Source organism: Stylophora pistillata, chromosome 2, assembly GCF_964205215.1.
Source record: "Stylophora pistillata chromosome 2, jaStyPist1.2, whole genome shotgun sequence".
Classification (NCBI taxonomy): Eukaryota; Metazoa; Cnidaria; class Anthozoa; order Scleractinia; family Pocilloporidae; genus Stylophora; species Stylophora pistillata.
Genome location: NC_142520.1, coordinates 14,711,959 through 14,728,924, shown reverse-complemented (window position 1 = coordinate 14,728,924; position 16,966 = coordinate 14,711,959). Strand labels below are relative to the sequence as shown.

Below are 16,966 nucleotides of genomic sequence, written 5' to 3'. Positions count from 1 at the left end.
TCGCCTGACACAGACTGTCCTTGTTTGTTCCTCTCTGTTTCTCCACAGTCTACAGAGCTGTGTGAAGCTTTACCTACAGACATGTAAGAGCAAAATGAATCAATCACCTCTCTAAGTTGATAGCATAGCCTGCAAAACCATGAATGCACACAAAGCTAATTTTCAACTGCCAAACTCTTCTGTTTGGATGTTGTCTTAACCACAAGTGCCAACATATTAGCAAAATATTATCATGCCATAAATAGCTGCCATAAAGTGAAACTGGTGGTCGTGCAAAATGCAGGTAGGGCACAGGAAGCCCAACCTCAACACACAGAATGGCAATATTACAACACTAACCAACCAAAACTGTTTCTGAGAAGCTGGACTTAGTCCCATAATGAAAATGTTTTATCATCAATATTGAACCCTATTTTTCAGCAATGAACCAAATTTAGGGTGTACGTAACATACAATATCACATTTACATACACTCACCTGGTGCAGACTCTCTCTGGTCATTTCTTTCTGTTTTTCCAAGTTCTAAGCTGCTGTGTGGAACATCATCTATGGACAGTGAACAGAAATATCAGATAAGCTAATATTATAGGCAGTATAAAGACAGTGGGTCCCACAAACACAAATAAAAACGCACCAATCAAGACGAACTTTATACTTCACTATTCCACTCTTGGGGTTATAATAGTTTGGTTTTGTTCTAACCCTTTAATCCCTCCAAGTGACTTACTGTCCATTTAATTCCTCCTTTAACAGTGTCAGCAATGAATTAAAGATTATTAGGTCACAAGAGTAAAGGAAACGACTGCTAGCTAAAGAGACTCATAATTGTTATACAAATTTGTCTTCAAGTTGTTAGTAACACAGAAAATAGATAGCTAGAAACAATATGGAAAATTATACACATGCATTCTACAAGGTTAATAATGCTGTTGAAGATTACATGTCAATAAAATCAAGCTCATGGGAATTCTAATCCATTACCAGTTAAAGGAACCATGATGATCATGGTTTTATCACAACTTTCTCACTCTATCCCACATGCAACACTTTTCACTTTGCTGATCCTAGCAGAGCACAAGACCCTCTTTAACTAGTAAAACCATGGGTAATTGTTAAACCGACAAGCTTTAAGATCAACGCAGATTCAAATAATATCTTAAGGCAACTAGGACTTGACCACCTTCGAAGAACAATGGAAGAATCAGAAAAAAAGAGTGCAAGTATTGTTTTTTTCCATTGACCCTCCATTGATCCTTGTCTTAAGGCCTTTAAAGACAACGTATTTAAATATTATTATGATGACAAATCATGCTTAGCTCATTTTAATCGGTAAATTTTATTGATAGTAGTTTTATATATTCTTACTTGTTTATATTATCTTGTAGTATATATTTTATCAATTAAATATTATTTGTAATTAGCTAAATTTCTATTTTTCTAAATCTCTTTTTTTTTTTTTTTTTTTTTTTTTTTTCAATATATTAATGATTCTATTGTATTTGCATTTATATATTTATTGTAATTAAGAGGACCACAAGTTTATTAGTGTTTGTGCACTATCACGTGCTATCCTCAATAAATAAAGTCTTATTATTATTATTATTAGTGCCCCTCAAATGTCAAATGTTAATCTCAATTAAAGGCCAATCTAAATGCCAGAGTTATTCTGCAGACCTGCCAAAGGTCAATTATAATTGTATAACCTTACATGAATAACCATCACAAGGTGTTTTGGATTTTCTATATAGCACCACTTTAAGGCACACCTGTATTAGAATACTGTCCACCCTTATCTTTGAGAGCTTCTTTGTCACTGATCGTAGTGGAACCTGTTTGAGAAGCTTCTTTTAGCGTAGTAATTTATATTCATACTTTTTATTGTTCTATTAGTAAGCAATTTCCCAACAAGTCTGAATAATTGAGGTTTTACTGTTATACCAGCTGATTCATTTTGTCCTATCCTATACCCCTCAGATTTTTGTTCTCCTATTACACTTCAAGAGACTAATTGGGCTGTAGACATTGAAAATGAAATGTGCATGTACAGTACTTAGGCCATATTTATAATATTTTCAAGAACACCGAAACAAAACAAGTTGGTTAACTCTGATGTACCTGCTGATTCCACACCTTCGTTGCTCCCATCTATTTTTTCTTTCCTCTTATCTGAAGTCCCTGGAATAAATAAAAACAAATTATGGAAAGCAGTCACATATTACAATTCTTTTTATAGCTTAAGAAAGAACGCATCAACATTTGAACATATATTTATTGCCTGCATGCAATTCTTTCTTCCTTGTCTGTTTGTTCTGCTCTTTTATCTGAATTGTCTGAATCAGCACGCAATGAAAATAAAACTTGTGCATGCACCCAGTTACAAACATGCATGGGAAGCCAACAATATTCCCAGGGAACATTTGATGGAACAACATATAAAATTAAAGATATCACACTCACATGCCCCCTCCGATCCCCCCTTCACTTTCCTACTTAAAATTGTTTGGTCCCCAGACAAAAAGACATTGATCATAATTCATTTAGTCATCACTGAAGTGGCCAAGATGAGGAAGAAGAAACTTAACACTTTTCTCAGTACTAATTAATATTACATACATTAGCAATTGATGAGCATTTCTCATATCTGGGTATATGCACATTTGCATTCTTACCTGTAAGTGACATTGCTGCTGTATTGCCACCTGCATCTGCAAAATTGTTCATTTATTGTTAGATTGATCTGCTGATTTCTTGGCAACTTATCCAAATTTAGGCTTATTAATCATTCTGTATGGGGATTGAGAGCCAAGTGTACTGGGTTAACAGGAGGAGGGAGAGGAAATTATTATAATGAATAAGGATGGCAAAATGGAAAAGAAAAACAAACATGCCAAAACTTCTTAATAACCTGTAATTGTATGGATCGCTAGTATCTTTTTTACAAAATAGAGCAGGAATATACACCTCAAACTTTCTAGATGAGGAAGTACGGTACTCTCCCTTCTCTCCCCTATCTCATTAAATGGGCTTCCACTGGTCACTAGATATCATAGCAATGTGTTCTGACCTTCATGCAAATATCAACACAGATTCAAATATCATAATGCAACTAGGACTTGACCGCCTTGGAAGAACAATGGAAGAATCAGAAAAAAAGAGTGCAAGTATTGTTTTTTTCCATTGACCCTACAGTGCCCCTCAAATTTCAATGTTAATCTCAATTAAAGGCCAATCTGAATGCCAGAGTTATTCTGTACAAGTGGCAAGGGTCAATTTTAGGACTGAATTATTTTCAATATACTACACCTGTTGGTAATGATCCATTCCCTTCCAGAGAAATAACTGCCTCTACCTTTGTCATATTTCCACCTGGATCTGAAAATTGTTCAAACACATACATGCAGTATATGGCCTTGAATAATATATTCATTTTACCATCATTAACTACAACTGTTACAGCTTAGTCATGCAGCCACATATAACTTACATCACCTTTAATAGTTTATAATTACGTTTTTTTTTGGTCCTATGTTGTGATAATCACTGAGCTTTACAGTTATTATTATTATTATTACTATTATTATCACCATTATTATTATTGTTATTATTATTTTTAATACTACCTAAATAAAAATGAAAGTTAACTAATGAAAGAAAGGTAACTGTACACTGCAAATACCATAGCTGATCTAGGTGGGGTAAAGTGAAGATATGTACAACATAAAATAATAGATGTATGGGAAAATATATATTCATACATCTGCTAGAAAATTAATACATAAAGAGAGAACAAGATCATTACATACAAAAGAAAGGAATTCAATAAGAACAATACTTTAAAATATTGAGCTTAGAATTAAGGAATATTTTATCAGCAAGATTGTATACATCAGCATAAACCCCCTCATGTAGTAAAAACTGCAACAATTCAGTCTAAAGGTGTTTTTTGAATGATTGCTTAGGTTCTGATTACAAAGGCTAAGATTTTGTTCCTATTTCTAGCTCCAAGCATTGAGAAGGATAAGTTCTGCTATTTTGTCCATGAATGAATTAGATGAAATTTATCAGCAGCCGTAGCTCTGATGTAAGAGTGAATCAAAGGTAGCCCAGTGAGTAATTTCTTCAGATTTAGAGGTACAAGATCTTAGCCAATATAATACATCAAAACACCAAAACCGATTTATATTTAACAATTATTCGCCAAAGGTGAGGTGAATATCATCGAATAATCCCCGAGACGAAGTGGAGGGGATTATCCGACAATATTCACCGAACCTGAGGCGAATAATTGTTTTAGTATAATTTCAGAGCTGAACAACAGAGAAATTTCTAAAATCATAACATTTTAGTAACATTTATTAACATTTTATTTTAGCATATAAACCGCATGGATTGGTTTTATATTGCGACATATAAGGAACCGCTGGACCAATCAGATTGCTGGAAGCTCTTTGCTCAGCTCTGACATTACACTAATAGAACATATCAATAGGAAGAATATTTGATCGTAGAAATAGCGACATTACATGCTCAGAGTTGCTAGAGAAGCAAATTTACCATAAAGCTCTCTTCTGAAATATCAGGATTTTTTCAAGATTGGTAATGAACGTCTTTTATTACTAGCTGTTTTCTGTATATCAATGTTATCATTGCCATTCCAACATAATAGCTATAAATACTACAGACTACGATTATGTTATCATCACCATCACCATCACCATCATAATCATTACAGAAAAACAATAATATGTATGCATTCAAAGAGAACACCAACCTGACAACAAGAAATTTATCACTTGAGACTTTCGAGGCTTCTTCATCAAATCCAGAATCATCAGCTCAAATTTCTTGCATTCTCTTTCCCAGTCGTATTTCTTCCCATAATTTTCCCTGAGCCGTATAGCGTTGGTTTCTCTTGTACCTGGTGACTGTTCTGACAACTCACGGATTTTCTTTGCCCACGCTTCAGGTAATTCTGAATCAATGACCACTGACATGATACCATCATCCACTTCCTCCAAAGCTTTGGATATTCCACACTCAGTGGAAATGAGGACTGGGACACCGGCTGATATCGCTTCAAGAGCAATCAAGCCAAATCCCTCAGTCCGGGATGGCATGACGATTACATCTGCTTCAGAAAACATTTCCTTCATTTCTTCACGACCACAATATCGACGAATGGTTAACTGATTGCGTGCTATGTTTGTTTCCTCACAAAACCATGTCTCTATATTCCTGTGTTCGTCTTTTGGTGCACCAACAAATGTTAGTTTAAATTTCCTTCCAAGTGAAGCGATCGCCTTTCCAACTACATCGTAACCCTTCAATAAGAAGTCCTCAAAGCTTCCACGGCCAAACATGAAAACTCCGAATTCCTGTCCGGTTCCATCTTCGTTCACGTCTTTAGGATTTATATCAAAGTTCTTAAATATTCCAGGAGTGATTACTTTAATGCTCCTAATTCGTCGTGCGAATTTCTTTTGAAGTCCTGCACCCACAGCAACAGTCAGATCTGCTTTTTTGCACAGCTCTAATTCCAGATTATTTTTCCTTTCGTTTTCAGCAATTGCATCGGAGTTGGGCCTGTCTTGTTTAAATTTCCCGAGTGCCTCGCAGTAAACGTGAACGAACTGCACCCACCTGCATTTTGCCCTACTTGCAATAAATTGCGCAGGAACACCAAATTTCCTGCCGTGGCCCACCACAACATGGGGATGCCGAAGCTCATCCGGTGGTATTTTGAGACCCTCCACTGGGTCTGAAGCTCCTGGAAGATGCTTGGCGAATATCAAGTTTACTCCATTTGCAATGGCATTTTGCCTCTCACTCTCGTTGCTGTCACAAACATAGCAGTGTACTTTGATGTTGTTGCTGGAAAATGTCGCGAAATTCACGGCGAACTCTCGATTAAAAGTCGACAGACCTCCTTTAGAAGAACCCCACTCGTCACACACAAACAAAACATTGATATTTCGTGAAACATCGAAAGGGACATGTTCTATCTCAACGTAATATTTCTCGTCTACCTTTTCAACCTTTTTTACATGAAATGGTTGCATTGAAGCTGCTCCTCCCATACTGGAGTCCTTCGATAAAACGCCAACAGGAAAATATCGAAACGAAGCGATTACGCATTGAAAACAACTCTAACATTTATCAGATAACCCCCTTAACCAAAGAGGAATTCCAAACATGTAATATGATCAAGTAGAAAATTCACGTCACGCCAGAATCAGCCATTTTTCATCTGTTTCCTGTCAGACAAAACCTTGAGATATTCCAGATGTTATCAATTGTAGCTCAAGGTCAAATTCTATTACCCTTCCCTCCCTCAACAATAATTAATAATACGAATAATAATGAGAATAATAATAATTTAATAATTACAGCGCAAATTAACGTCAAAATACTATCAAATGCGCGTTACAACCAGATCTAACATATATTCATACGACTGTTTATATATAAATATTTAAACAGTTAGGTACAGTATAGTGAGAAGGATAATTAAAATAGGACTGTATAGAAATGATATTAACCACACAAGGACTTAAGCAAAACGTTTTGGATCTTAAATTGAAGTATTGAAAATTCTTCTCGTGTCTAATTTCGCGAAGAAGGGCATTAAAAAGCTGTCTTGCCGCTACTGTGAGCCCCGTCGCCGAGTGTTTTCTTGGTAATATACCAGTAAAAGGTTGAATACAGACGTCATTATTTCTACGTAATGAGTACGCACTAGGCTGCATTACTTGAACTGAATTAAAAATATAGGATTGTGCCGGCCCGTAAATGGCCTCCAAAGTTAGAATTAGAAGCTTAAATTGCACTCTTTCTATGACTCGTAGCCAGTGGAGGGAGCGCAAAACTGGGAGCATGATGTGAGAGAACTTAGGCGACCCTGTTACCAGCCTGGCCATCACATTTTACCCGCTGTAGCTATATAGCTTGCTGATTGACTTGGCGGGCAGACCATAGAACAGGCAGTTACAGTAGTCTATCCTACTTGTAATAAAGGCATGAAGCAAAATTTCTAATTGTGTCTATTGAAAGATATTTCATAGCTCTTTTGATGTTACGCATATGGAATGATGCTGCGTTGCAAGTGTTATTAATTAATAGGAGGATATAAACTGATATTGTAATCGAAATAAGTTCCCAAGTTCCTTGCCAGCGATAGAGGCGTTAGTACCGAGTCAATCTGAATTTTCTTAAGCTGTTGTTTGATCTCTATTATAACAAACTCCGTTTTACCGTCGTTGATCTTCATTTTATCCTGAATCATCCAGGCCCGAACAGCCCTCCAACGGCAGCAGCACACTCTGTCTCACTTGCACAGATGTTCAGCTCGAACGTCGGGTACAGTCGCGTTTCGTCTGCGTACGCATGCGCGTCATTGCACTTGAAAAAAAGAGAAAAAATTATATAATTGGTATACAAAACGGAATTTCAAACTTTTCTCCTGCCATTAGCTCTGAAACTAAATGAGGTAATTTGGTTATATCAACTCAGTTGAAATTGTAAATTGGCCACCGCAATGAATAAAAAAGCTGACGTTTCGAGCGTTGACCCTTCGTCAGAGCAAAGGGTTAACGCTCGAGTTAACCCTTCGTCATTCGCTCTCACGAATTGGTTTTGACAAATCCTGATGAGTTCTGAATTCTGAATCTGACGAGTTCTGAATCAAGGGCTAACCCCTCGTCTTTCGCTCTGACGAAGGGTTAATGCTCGAAACGTCAGATTTTTTAATCATTTCGATGGCCAATTTACAATTTCAACTAAGTTGATATAACCTTATTACCTTGTTACCCCCACCGACGCAACACCACAGTTTCTTTAGAAACTTTTAGCCTTTATTCTGAAAATAACTAGTTCTGATAGCAAGTGATCCTACTGATGAATGTAATTCCCTTTGGTATGGCCTACCGGGCTACACTATAAAAAAGCTACAACACGTCCAGAATGCCGCGGCGCGCCTCGTCACACTTACAAAAAAGCATGATCACATTACACCTGTTCTTTTCAATCTTCATTGGCTTCCCGTTAATCAAGGTATTATTTTTAAGATTTTACTTATAACCTACAAGGCACTTAACAACTTGGCAACGTCGTACATTTGTGATTTGCTTACATATTACACCCCATCGCGTCAACTACGCTCATCATCCAAGCACCTTCTTGTTTCTCCATCCTATAACTTGAAAACATATGGCGCAAGATCCTTCTCTGTAGCAGTACCATCATCATGGAATGCTTTGCCAAGTGAAATTAGAAATGCGCAGTCTGTGTCTGTTTTTAAAAGTAGATTAAGAACTTTTCTTTTTAGAAAAGCCTTTTATAATTAATATTAGCTGTCTTAAGTGTTAATGTTAAAGTTTCTGTAGGCGCCTTTGAACAGTAGGATACTGACGCGGTATAAATGTTTTATTATTATTATTATCATTATGTATTCTCATAGTCATGAGTTAAAAGGATTTTTTTCGTGGTCTCTTTTGGCTAATAGCCAGTAATGCGTTAAGCCACAGCATCCTAGTAATACTTTCTGGACCAACCTTCCGAAGGGAGACGAAAACACTATGGGATTAACTTAAGTTTTATCATCTATTTTCACCTTGAACACTTTTAATTTTCATCTAAAAATCTCAACGCCCTTGTTGCTCCGGCTTCGATCGTTTACAATCCGATGTTAAACAGTCCTAAGTCCGTTGACTAATTGATTTTATTAAATTATCTTACATCTCCGGTACCATCAGCGGCTGAAGCTCTTTAGCGGGCAAGAATAATCAGTGTTTTTCATAACTCGTGGAATTGGCTGCCACGTATCTTCAATTTGATTTCGTGCAAAATATAAAAGTAAAATACACTAAAAGAAAACCATTGTATGAGAAATCGGGATAAAAAATATTGAATCGTTTACAGAAAACTTTAGAAGGAACAAAAAGTTTCCCAAAAGTCAACTGAAGATTTCGCGAACACTAAGCCTTAGTTTCTTTAACTACATATACGGGTACGCTGGTGATCTGTTGCGACAATTTCAGATTATCTCCACCCTTGCACTGCGCAGAAATTTGGCTGCTGTGTTAGGTGATGGTAAAAGCAACCAATTGGAACTCTTCAACGAAACAAATTTGGAGACAGAGGAAAGTGGTTTTTATAAGCAGGTAAAGGACCTCGCACGGATATAAAATGACACCGATTTTTTTCAAGGGGTAAATAACTTCTCTTTGCAACAAAAGTGTTTATTGTGGATTATAAAGAGGTTGAATAATCAAAGTGAAGAAAAAATCGGCTCTAGCGTACAGTTGATAATGAGCTGTGCAATCAACTGTTCTAAATAACTGTAGGTTGTGTAAGAAGTAATGATATACTAATAGTTGTTAGTAATGTACTGAAAGCGTCTTTAGTATTAATGTACAGAGTCGGTAGTTTTAATAACCTGGTGAAACCTGCAGTAATGTCACAAGAGTATCAGTTTATTCGTGTTATAAGTGACATGAGTGCAGCCATTAGCCTGCGTAGGAGGCTTATAAAGGGGAGGGGGCGGGGGAGGAGGAAGATCGGCAAAAGAAAAACGGTGGAGTCGGGCGGGAGGAAAGGGAACGCCTGTAGTAAAGGCCCCTATTGGTTCATTTCTACGGTCGCTGGCGGCCGCAAAATTCTGATTGGTTAAGGTAATTCCCTTGAAATTGTTCTACTTTCAAACTTTTTTTGAAAGTTGGTATAATTAACATTCATGATATAAACATTAAAAAAATGTAATTAAAAAAGGGGTCACCGTGCTTGTTTACGCGTCAGCAGGCTCTTAAAATGGGGTATTTTTATTGGTTGTGCGTTAAAAATTCGAATCACCTTCATACAGAGTTTAGCCTCGGTAACTTGAATGAAAAAAATTTTATTTTGAAACTAAAGGTTCTTTTATCAAAATAAGCAGCATTGCTTCACTTTAGCTGTTTTTGATTGCTAGGTTGTGGGGATTTGGCACTTTTTCGGACAGTTTCGTGGTTAGCCTGAAGTCCTCGCCTTGACCAAAATACACCAAGTAGGAAACTATTTTCCAAAACACAATCATGTTCTACTATAAAACTTTTTTTCTTCTTCAAATATGTTTTTTATTAGACTCTTCATAGCAAATACGTGAGAAAAAAATCGGGTGTCACCGTGCTTGTTACCTCACAAACTGCCGTGAAAGGTGGACATGGTTTGCAGAAAGTAGTCAGGATGGAGAATTTGCACGTTGGGGACTGGGACGAGACACAAAACGGTGCCCATCATTTTCGAAGGATGCACTCGATATTAAGCTCGTTTTCGGTTGTTTTTATGTGCTTGATATCGCCAACACAGAAATTCATACTTGGAAAGCGTGAAAAAATAACAAAGAATGAGGTAAGTCAAGATTTGATGATATTTTGAAGCTATAAGCCTGTAGTTGAAACCATTTTGTAGCGCTGGCGTTTTGTTAATTCCAGTGAGCTAGGGTTCGATTTGTTTTGCTTTGGGGCAGTAAAGGCTTGACAAAGAAGCTTAAAGAAAAGACTGTTGATTCCTCTTCTTTGTATGTTGTCTTGTTTGGTTTCTATGCACAGCAAAATGTGAATTCTTCACCCATTACTCTAACAGGAGTGATATATACAGTACAATGTAGTATACTCTGAAAAAAGACGAACTGTACTTTGAAATTTGCTTTTTATACTTCAGAACCGCACTTAAGTGTCTCACTGATCATCATTCTGACTACCACATTTTCTGTGCAAAAGTTATTTCAAAACATTAATTGCACAAATCACAATCTTAACTTGCATTATTATTATTATTATTAGTACTGACATATTTGCGCCAGCACCCGCTTGTTTGAGGAGACTCTGGGTTTGTTGTCAAACCTCTCCATCAGAACTTGCTTCACCCCTTCTTCCTTGCCTCTTTGGTACACCACTTGCAGGGGAGGGAGACCCAAACCTGAGCTTGCACACTTAATGGCCATTGAGGCTGAGATGTACCTCTAACGAATGGCTGCAGGGTATTAACGAGAAGTTTGGTAAGTTTGTGAGAAGTTTGTGAGCTTCATAGGATTTACACAGAAGATCTTGTACTGGGTTTTCTTGGCTATGGATTTCCTTTCAAGAAGCAATTCCCTGAATGCTGAAAGAGAGTCTGTAAAGCCAGAAACTGTTTTAACTAAGTCATCCATGACTTCATTTTTCTCTGCTTCTTGCACCAAGAACCTGGCATCAAAGGATTCGCAATTGTGTGCGACTGAAATGCAAGGAATTCTTGATTTGAGCCACTCAATAAAGGTCTTCAGGGCCAGATCAATTGCAACAGCATCAGTGATTGGCTTCCTATCATAAAACAGTATTCCTCTTTGGAAGGCGAGTTTGTTCACAGCAGATGCTTCTGGTGATATTACATTAGAAGGCTTGATTTAAATAGAGAACTCATCTTTACCATCTGTTGTTTCAATTTGTAAGATCTCAGCATTATTATCTGTTTTAAGATATTGTAATCCAATTATTACTTTTTATTTCATGGAACGAGCATGTTAGTAAGGTTATAAACAAGGCCTCTAAACGTTTGTATTTTTTGGTGCAGCTTAAGATAGCGAGACTCCCGACAAGTGAAATAGTCTTATTCTATTGCACTTCCATTCGATCTGTACTTAGTTATGCGGTACCGGCGTTCTATTACTCGCTGCCATTGTATCCCAAGACGGAACTGGAACGTGTCCAGAAAAGGGCGCTGGCTATTATTTTAATGGGGATAGACTACAGCGATGCTTTAGTCAGCACTAAACTACCAAGCATTGAACGTTACAATGAAAATATTTGTAAGAAGACCTTTAATTCTCTTTTAAATGATAAGAGTAACCGGTTAAGAAATCTTTTACCCTCAGCCCATAAGTCGTCTTACCATCTAAGACGATGCATGCGTTTTCAAACACCAAGGTGTAAAGCAAATAGGTTCAGGGACACATTTTTAATGAAATCTTGTATTGAGCATGATATTATATAAATATAGCTTTATTAATTTTAATAATAGGTTTCATCATTTTACAGTATTCAATTTCACTTTTAGGCCTACTATTATTCTTACATTAGTCATACTATTAGATATTCTGTTCCAATTTTTGTAAATACGCAATTCAGCCCCTTAGAGGGCTGCCATGTATTTATTTGTGAAAGAAACCTTCTAAACCTTCTTCTTATTTTACAAAGGTATTACAAAGAAAAATGTAATAAAAAAAGCTTAGTGCATCTATGCGGCGTATATCTAGAATAAAAATAGGAGTGATTTCTGAATATCTGTCCTGCTAATTTGCATCTCACCTATTTTCTTTAAGAACAAGGCATGTTGAAACAAACTTGTGATGCAAATTAGCAGGATGAGTATTCAGCAATCTAACAAAATAGAAAAACAATTCCATGATTAAATATAATTAGTATATACTAAAGCAGTGGATAGCATTGAAGGCGCGCTCTGATTGGCTAGTCAAACTCTGAATATCCTTTGCTATTTACCTCCGAGCAACTCGGGAAAAAATGGTGTCCCGGTTTACATCCGTGACAAGCAAAGAAATCACTCAAATTAAGAACGGTGGTGCATGTTATCTCACTGTTTTAGTATATACTAAAACAACTATTCACCTCAGTGTCGGTGGATAGCAGTGGATATTTACCTCACCGCTTCGCGGTCGGTAAATATTCATCACTAACCACCTCCACTTCGGTGAATAGTTGTTAATTATTCTTTAGTGTGCCATTCAGAAATACCCAGCTAGGACAAACATGGTTATATTCACTTTGTTACTTTTTTGCAAAACTCCACCCTGAAAAGCTAATTACCCCTTCCAGGTGTTTCCAAATCAAATATGGTTTGATGGTAGTCTTTGGTTAATGATAGTCTCTCAATCTTTGAGGCTGCAGGTGGTGCTGGAATTTCCTGAGCAGCATTGTGTCCAACAAAGCCCATTTCACAACTATACTGTTTTCCTTCTCTATTCTCAAGCTGTTTTGTCTTTTTCAGCCGCTTCTCTTTCTTCGCAATTCTTTTCTTCTTGTACTGTCTTGTTTTCTGTTTCTCTTTCAAACTTAGTATTTTCTTGTCCATTTTCTTTGTAAACTTTAAAGAATTGGAACCTGACGATCGTTGTGTCTTCATAAGAGCCTAAGAGAAATTCACCAGTGTTAGTGAAAACCATATTCTAAGTTATAATATAGTGATGTTTCTTTTTTTTTTTTGTACCAATAGGTACTGATAGTACAACACTGGACACATTGGATAATGTGTAATGTCCAATGGATCACACAAATTGCAAAGTGTGCAAAATGCTCACAATATTGTACCTGCTCACCTGCGAAACATAAGAATGGCCTAATTAACAAATGGTAAACACCACAGCGTACACTATTGAGTCATGGATGCACACGCGAGGTTGCTAAACACGATCGAAAGAAGCATAAGAGTTGCTCGAGGCGATAGCCTCGAGCGACCCTATCTTCTAGAGTGCTTAGCAAACCTCCTAGGTGCATCCATAACTCAATAGTGTACGCTGTGGAGTTTACCATTTGTTTTATAACATAACATTGATACATTGTAGCTAAAGAGTTCCTCTTTATTTAACAAATCCTACGTGAGCAGAAAAAACAAGCGCGCTTGGAAAAATAGTCTTTGCATTTGCTCACGTCAGCAGCGTACACTCATGGGCAAATGGTGGACGCTAAATTGACCAATCAGAGTGCGCGCTTTACTTTGGTTATGTTATAAGTTCTTTTGGCCAACAGCACATGCAACACGGAAGTCATTGCTTTCACTAGATCCGTAGTGTCGAATCTTTGGAGCTTTGCTTCCTATAGTGTTGGTGAGTGCTTTATTTGCGTGGCTCGACCCAAGGGGAGCTAGCTTCTTGGCATTTAAAGCATAAACCTAAATTGAAGAAGCAAATGGTTTTTATTCACTAAAATTTGGTATCTCATAAAGCTTGTGAAACGGAGAAAGAGGTTGATAGTCGTCTTACACTTACAGCGTTATCCCTTGCAGTTATTAATTAGAATACAATCATAAGCACTAACACTATTTTCTAACAGTTTTGTTACTCCACTACATGTAAAATGGTTGGAATTGGGAATTTGTGAGGAGCGAGCTGTGCCACCATACACGTACACTGAACTTACTTCTATGATCTTTTCCAGGGCCTGCCTCGAGCTTTTTTTCATCAGATCCTTGCCACGGGGAAGGCCTCTGTGTTTGTAGGACATAGGATTTTTAAGTAGCCACACCAGTCGCAACAGGAAGAATGGTCACCTTAAGCATGGGGCACAATAGACTTCATACCATTTCGCACACCTTCATCATCCTTACTTTGCTTTACTGCGTAACCAAAGCATCGCTGGAAATACTGTATCACCATATCTGTCAGGCTTTTGTTTTGGGTCTTGATGCTGTATAGTGAGCTACCGAAGGATCTTTTACCATGGAATACATCTGACCATTTTTCAACCTCATGCTGAACATTTTTCCTCACTTTGCTTATGGTGGACGAGTCATCATCCCCAACAAAAACAGATACAACTGCTTTTTTTTCTCCACGACTGTTAAGCAGAGTAAAATCACAAAAATAAAATTTTGTGCCATAAAAAGTGAGGGCATTCAAACTACTGTACACCTGGGCATTATCTTAAAGTATTTTCTTTTCTGCATTTTTTAAATAGTGATGTTCAAAGTAAAGGTGCCGATTTTTATGTTTGTTTTCTTGTCAAATTTTGAATCATTATTACTAAGGGTGTAAGGTAATGACGTAAACTTTCCACTGTTTATGTCTCAAGTGTCATTACTGTAACATTGATATCATAAGAACAGATTCCACAAGTCTCTCTTTGCAGCAATAGAGCTGTGAATTTGACATGTTAACAACTATTATTATAATTGTTATTTTATTTTTTATTTTTATTACTACATACCTGGTAAGTAATTACCTTTTGACTAGATCAACACAAACATCAGCTTCCATAGCTTTTGACGAGCCTTCCTAGTTGAGCCTGCAGTCGTGTATGCCAGGCTTTTTTGACTGTCTGCTGGCAGTTTCACATGTTGCACACATTTACAAGAGACATTACGAGTAAAGGTCCTGGGTAACACTTTCAAGGAGACAAATATGGTGCTGTCATGTGTTGAATGATTCTGTACTCCTTTGGTCAAATTGAAAAAAAACATTCCTCTTGTTGTTTACAACAAGGTGCTAGTAGACAAAATATATTTCTATTCATTACCTTTTTGACCTTGAACCATAGCAAATCACCTTACCAGTTTTTAGGCCAATCATGGAGCCAACACTTAGTGGTGAAAGTAATGATACATTTAATTTATTTATTTATTTATCTATTTGTTATGTAAATAGTTAGTTAACTTTGACTATTGGCTGACACCAGAACTTTCAGTAAGCTAAAGAACAATCCAGAGAAAAAAAACAGCAGCTTTCTCTGAAAATGCATATCCAAATGCGCCCTTTTTAATTGTTTCATACGTTGAATTAATTTTGCAGTGCACCTGTCAGGCTGTTGTGGGCTTTTCCCCTTTTTTGCCATCCCATGTCATATGACGCTCCTATCTCCACATTTTCCTATTCACTCTCATCCTTCCAAGGGTTTCTTTAACTTTCTAGACTTTTCAGACATTTCCTTTGCCAACTTCTCAATTTGGAGCCCCACTTCCCTCTCGCGAGCCTTCAGCGTGGACTCTCCAAGTGATGGTATATTGATGGATGATAACAACTCGTTTACGTGGGTAGGACCTATGCCTACGTGTAGCATCCCTGTAAATATGTCGATTCAACTTATTAAAAAATTGGCTACATGTTAAATGGATGCTGTAATGGTGGAAACGTTAAATGTAAACAAACCTGCAACGAGCTTCGTGTTTACATCAAAGATTGCTACTAAATGGTACAAAGAAAACCTGCTACAATTAAATGTTCTGAAATATCAATCCATGCTTATGGGTTCTGAAACTGAGGCCAAAAATAGTATAAATCTGCATATAGATGGGACTGACATTGAACAATCAAAATCTATCAAACTGTTGGGAGTACTCCTGGACTCTGAACTAAATTTTAGTGAGCACATTACCTTAGTCTGTAAAAAGGCAAGTCAACAGATAGGAGTTTTAAGTCGTCTAAGAAAACCGTGAATACCCACTTACGCTAAACTACAACTTTTTAAAGCTGCCATTTTACCTCACTTGACCTACTACAGTATCATCTCGCATTTCTGCAGAGCCTCAGACAAACGTAAAGTTGAGAGACTACAGGAGAGGGCCTTGAGAGCAGTTTTCAACGATAAATCACTCTCTTATGACGGCCTGCTGAAGCTGGCTGAGATTCCATCACTGGTGAACAGAAGGCTCCAGGACAAGGCAATCCTTTTGTTCAAGGCAAAAAAAACTTACCACCTTGTCAAATACAGGAACTATTTATGTCAGAAGTGAACTGCGATAGAAGACATTCTCTAAGAAATGGTGACTTTAGAATCCCTCGCTTTAATACAGTAAAATATGGTAAACACTCTATAAGATACTATGGCCCTCTCCTCTGGTCGAAACTTACAAAAGAGTTACGCAGTAAAGACAGCCTGCACGGATTTAAGAGCAAAATCAGGAGAACGGACATGACTGTCATGATTGACGGTGGATGCAAAAAATGTGCGCTCTGTAATAGCTGATTTTAACTCTAGGACATTGATAAATAATTTTAACTGTTAATAGGTTAGGTAAATAATTCTGTAAATAGGTTCCAGATATCTTATTTCTAAAGCTTTTCCCTGTGTCCCCAATTAGTGCTATGCGCTAGGTTTACACGACACATAAATAAAGTTCACTACTACTATTACTAGACCATTCGCGGTCGTGGAAAATCAGCACGGAGGCCACAAGCGCCTTTGTGGCCACCGTGACGCATCACGACGACCTCTTGACATGCGCAGTA

At 37.2% G+C, this 16,966-nt stretch overlaps 1 protein-coding gene and 1 pseudogene across 8 annotated transcripts in view; both read right to left on the bottom strand.

Annotated features, from left to right (window-relative positions):
• Positions 1-16,966, bottom strand: part of LOC111338018 (uncharacterized) — a 114,639-nt gene that overhangs the window by 46,125 nt on the left and 51,548 nt on the right. For 4 of the 8 annotated variants that reach the window (XM_088747461.1, XM_088747465.1, XM_088747462.1 and 1 more), the window contains exons 4-8: positions 2,670-2,705; positions 2,116-2,175; positions 1,767-1,829; positions 478-546; positions 5-73 (exon numbers count right to left, since the gene is read on the bottom strand). The exons of 1 other annotated variant lie outside the window; for it this stretch is intronic. In XM_088747461.1, the coding sequence (XP_088603587.1) occupies positions 5-73; positions 478-546; positions 1,767-1,829; positions 2,116-2,175; positions 2,670-2,705 (297 nt within the window). Of the gene's footprint in view, positions 1-4; positions 74-477; positions 547-1,766; positions 1,830-2,115; positions 2,176-2,669; positions 2,706-3,303; positions 3,373-4,771; positions 6,143-16,966 lie in introns of those variants that run through there. 3 more of the 8 variants (XM_088747463.1, XM_088747467.1, XM_088747464.1) reach the window with 3 other exon arrangements.
• LOC148737281 (uncharacterized) lies at positions 10,811-16,007 on the bottom strand (annotated as a pseudogene).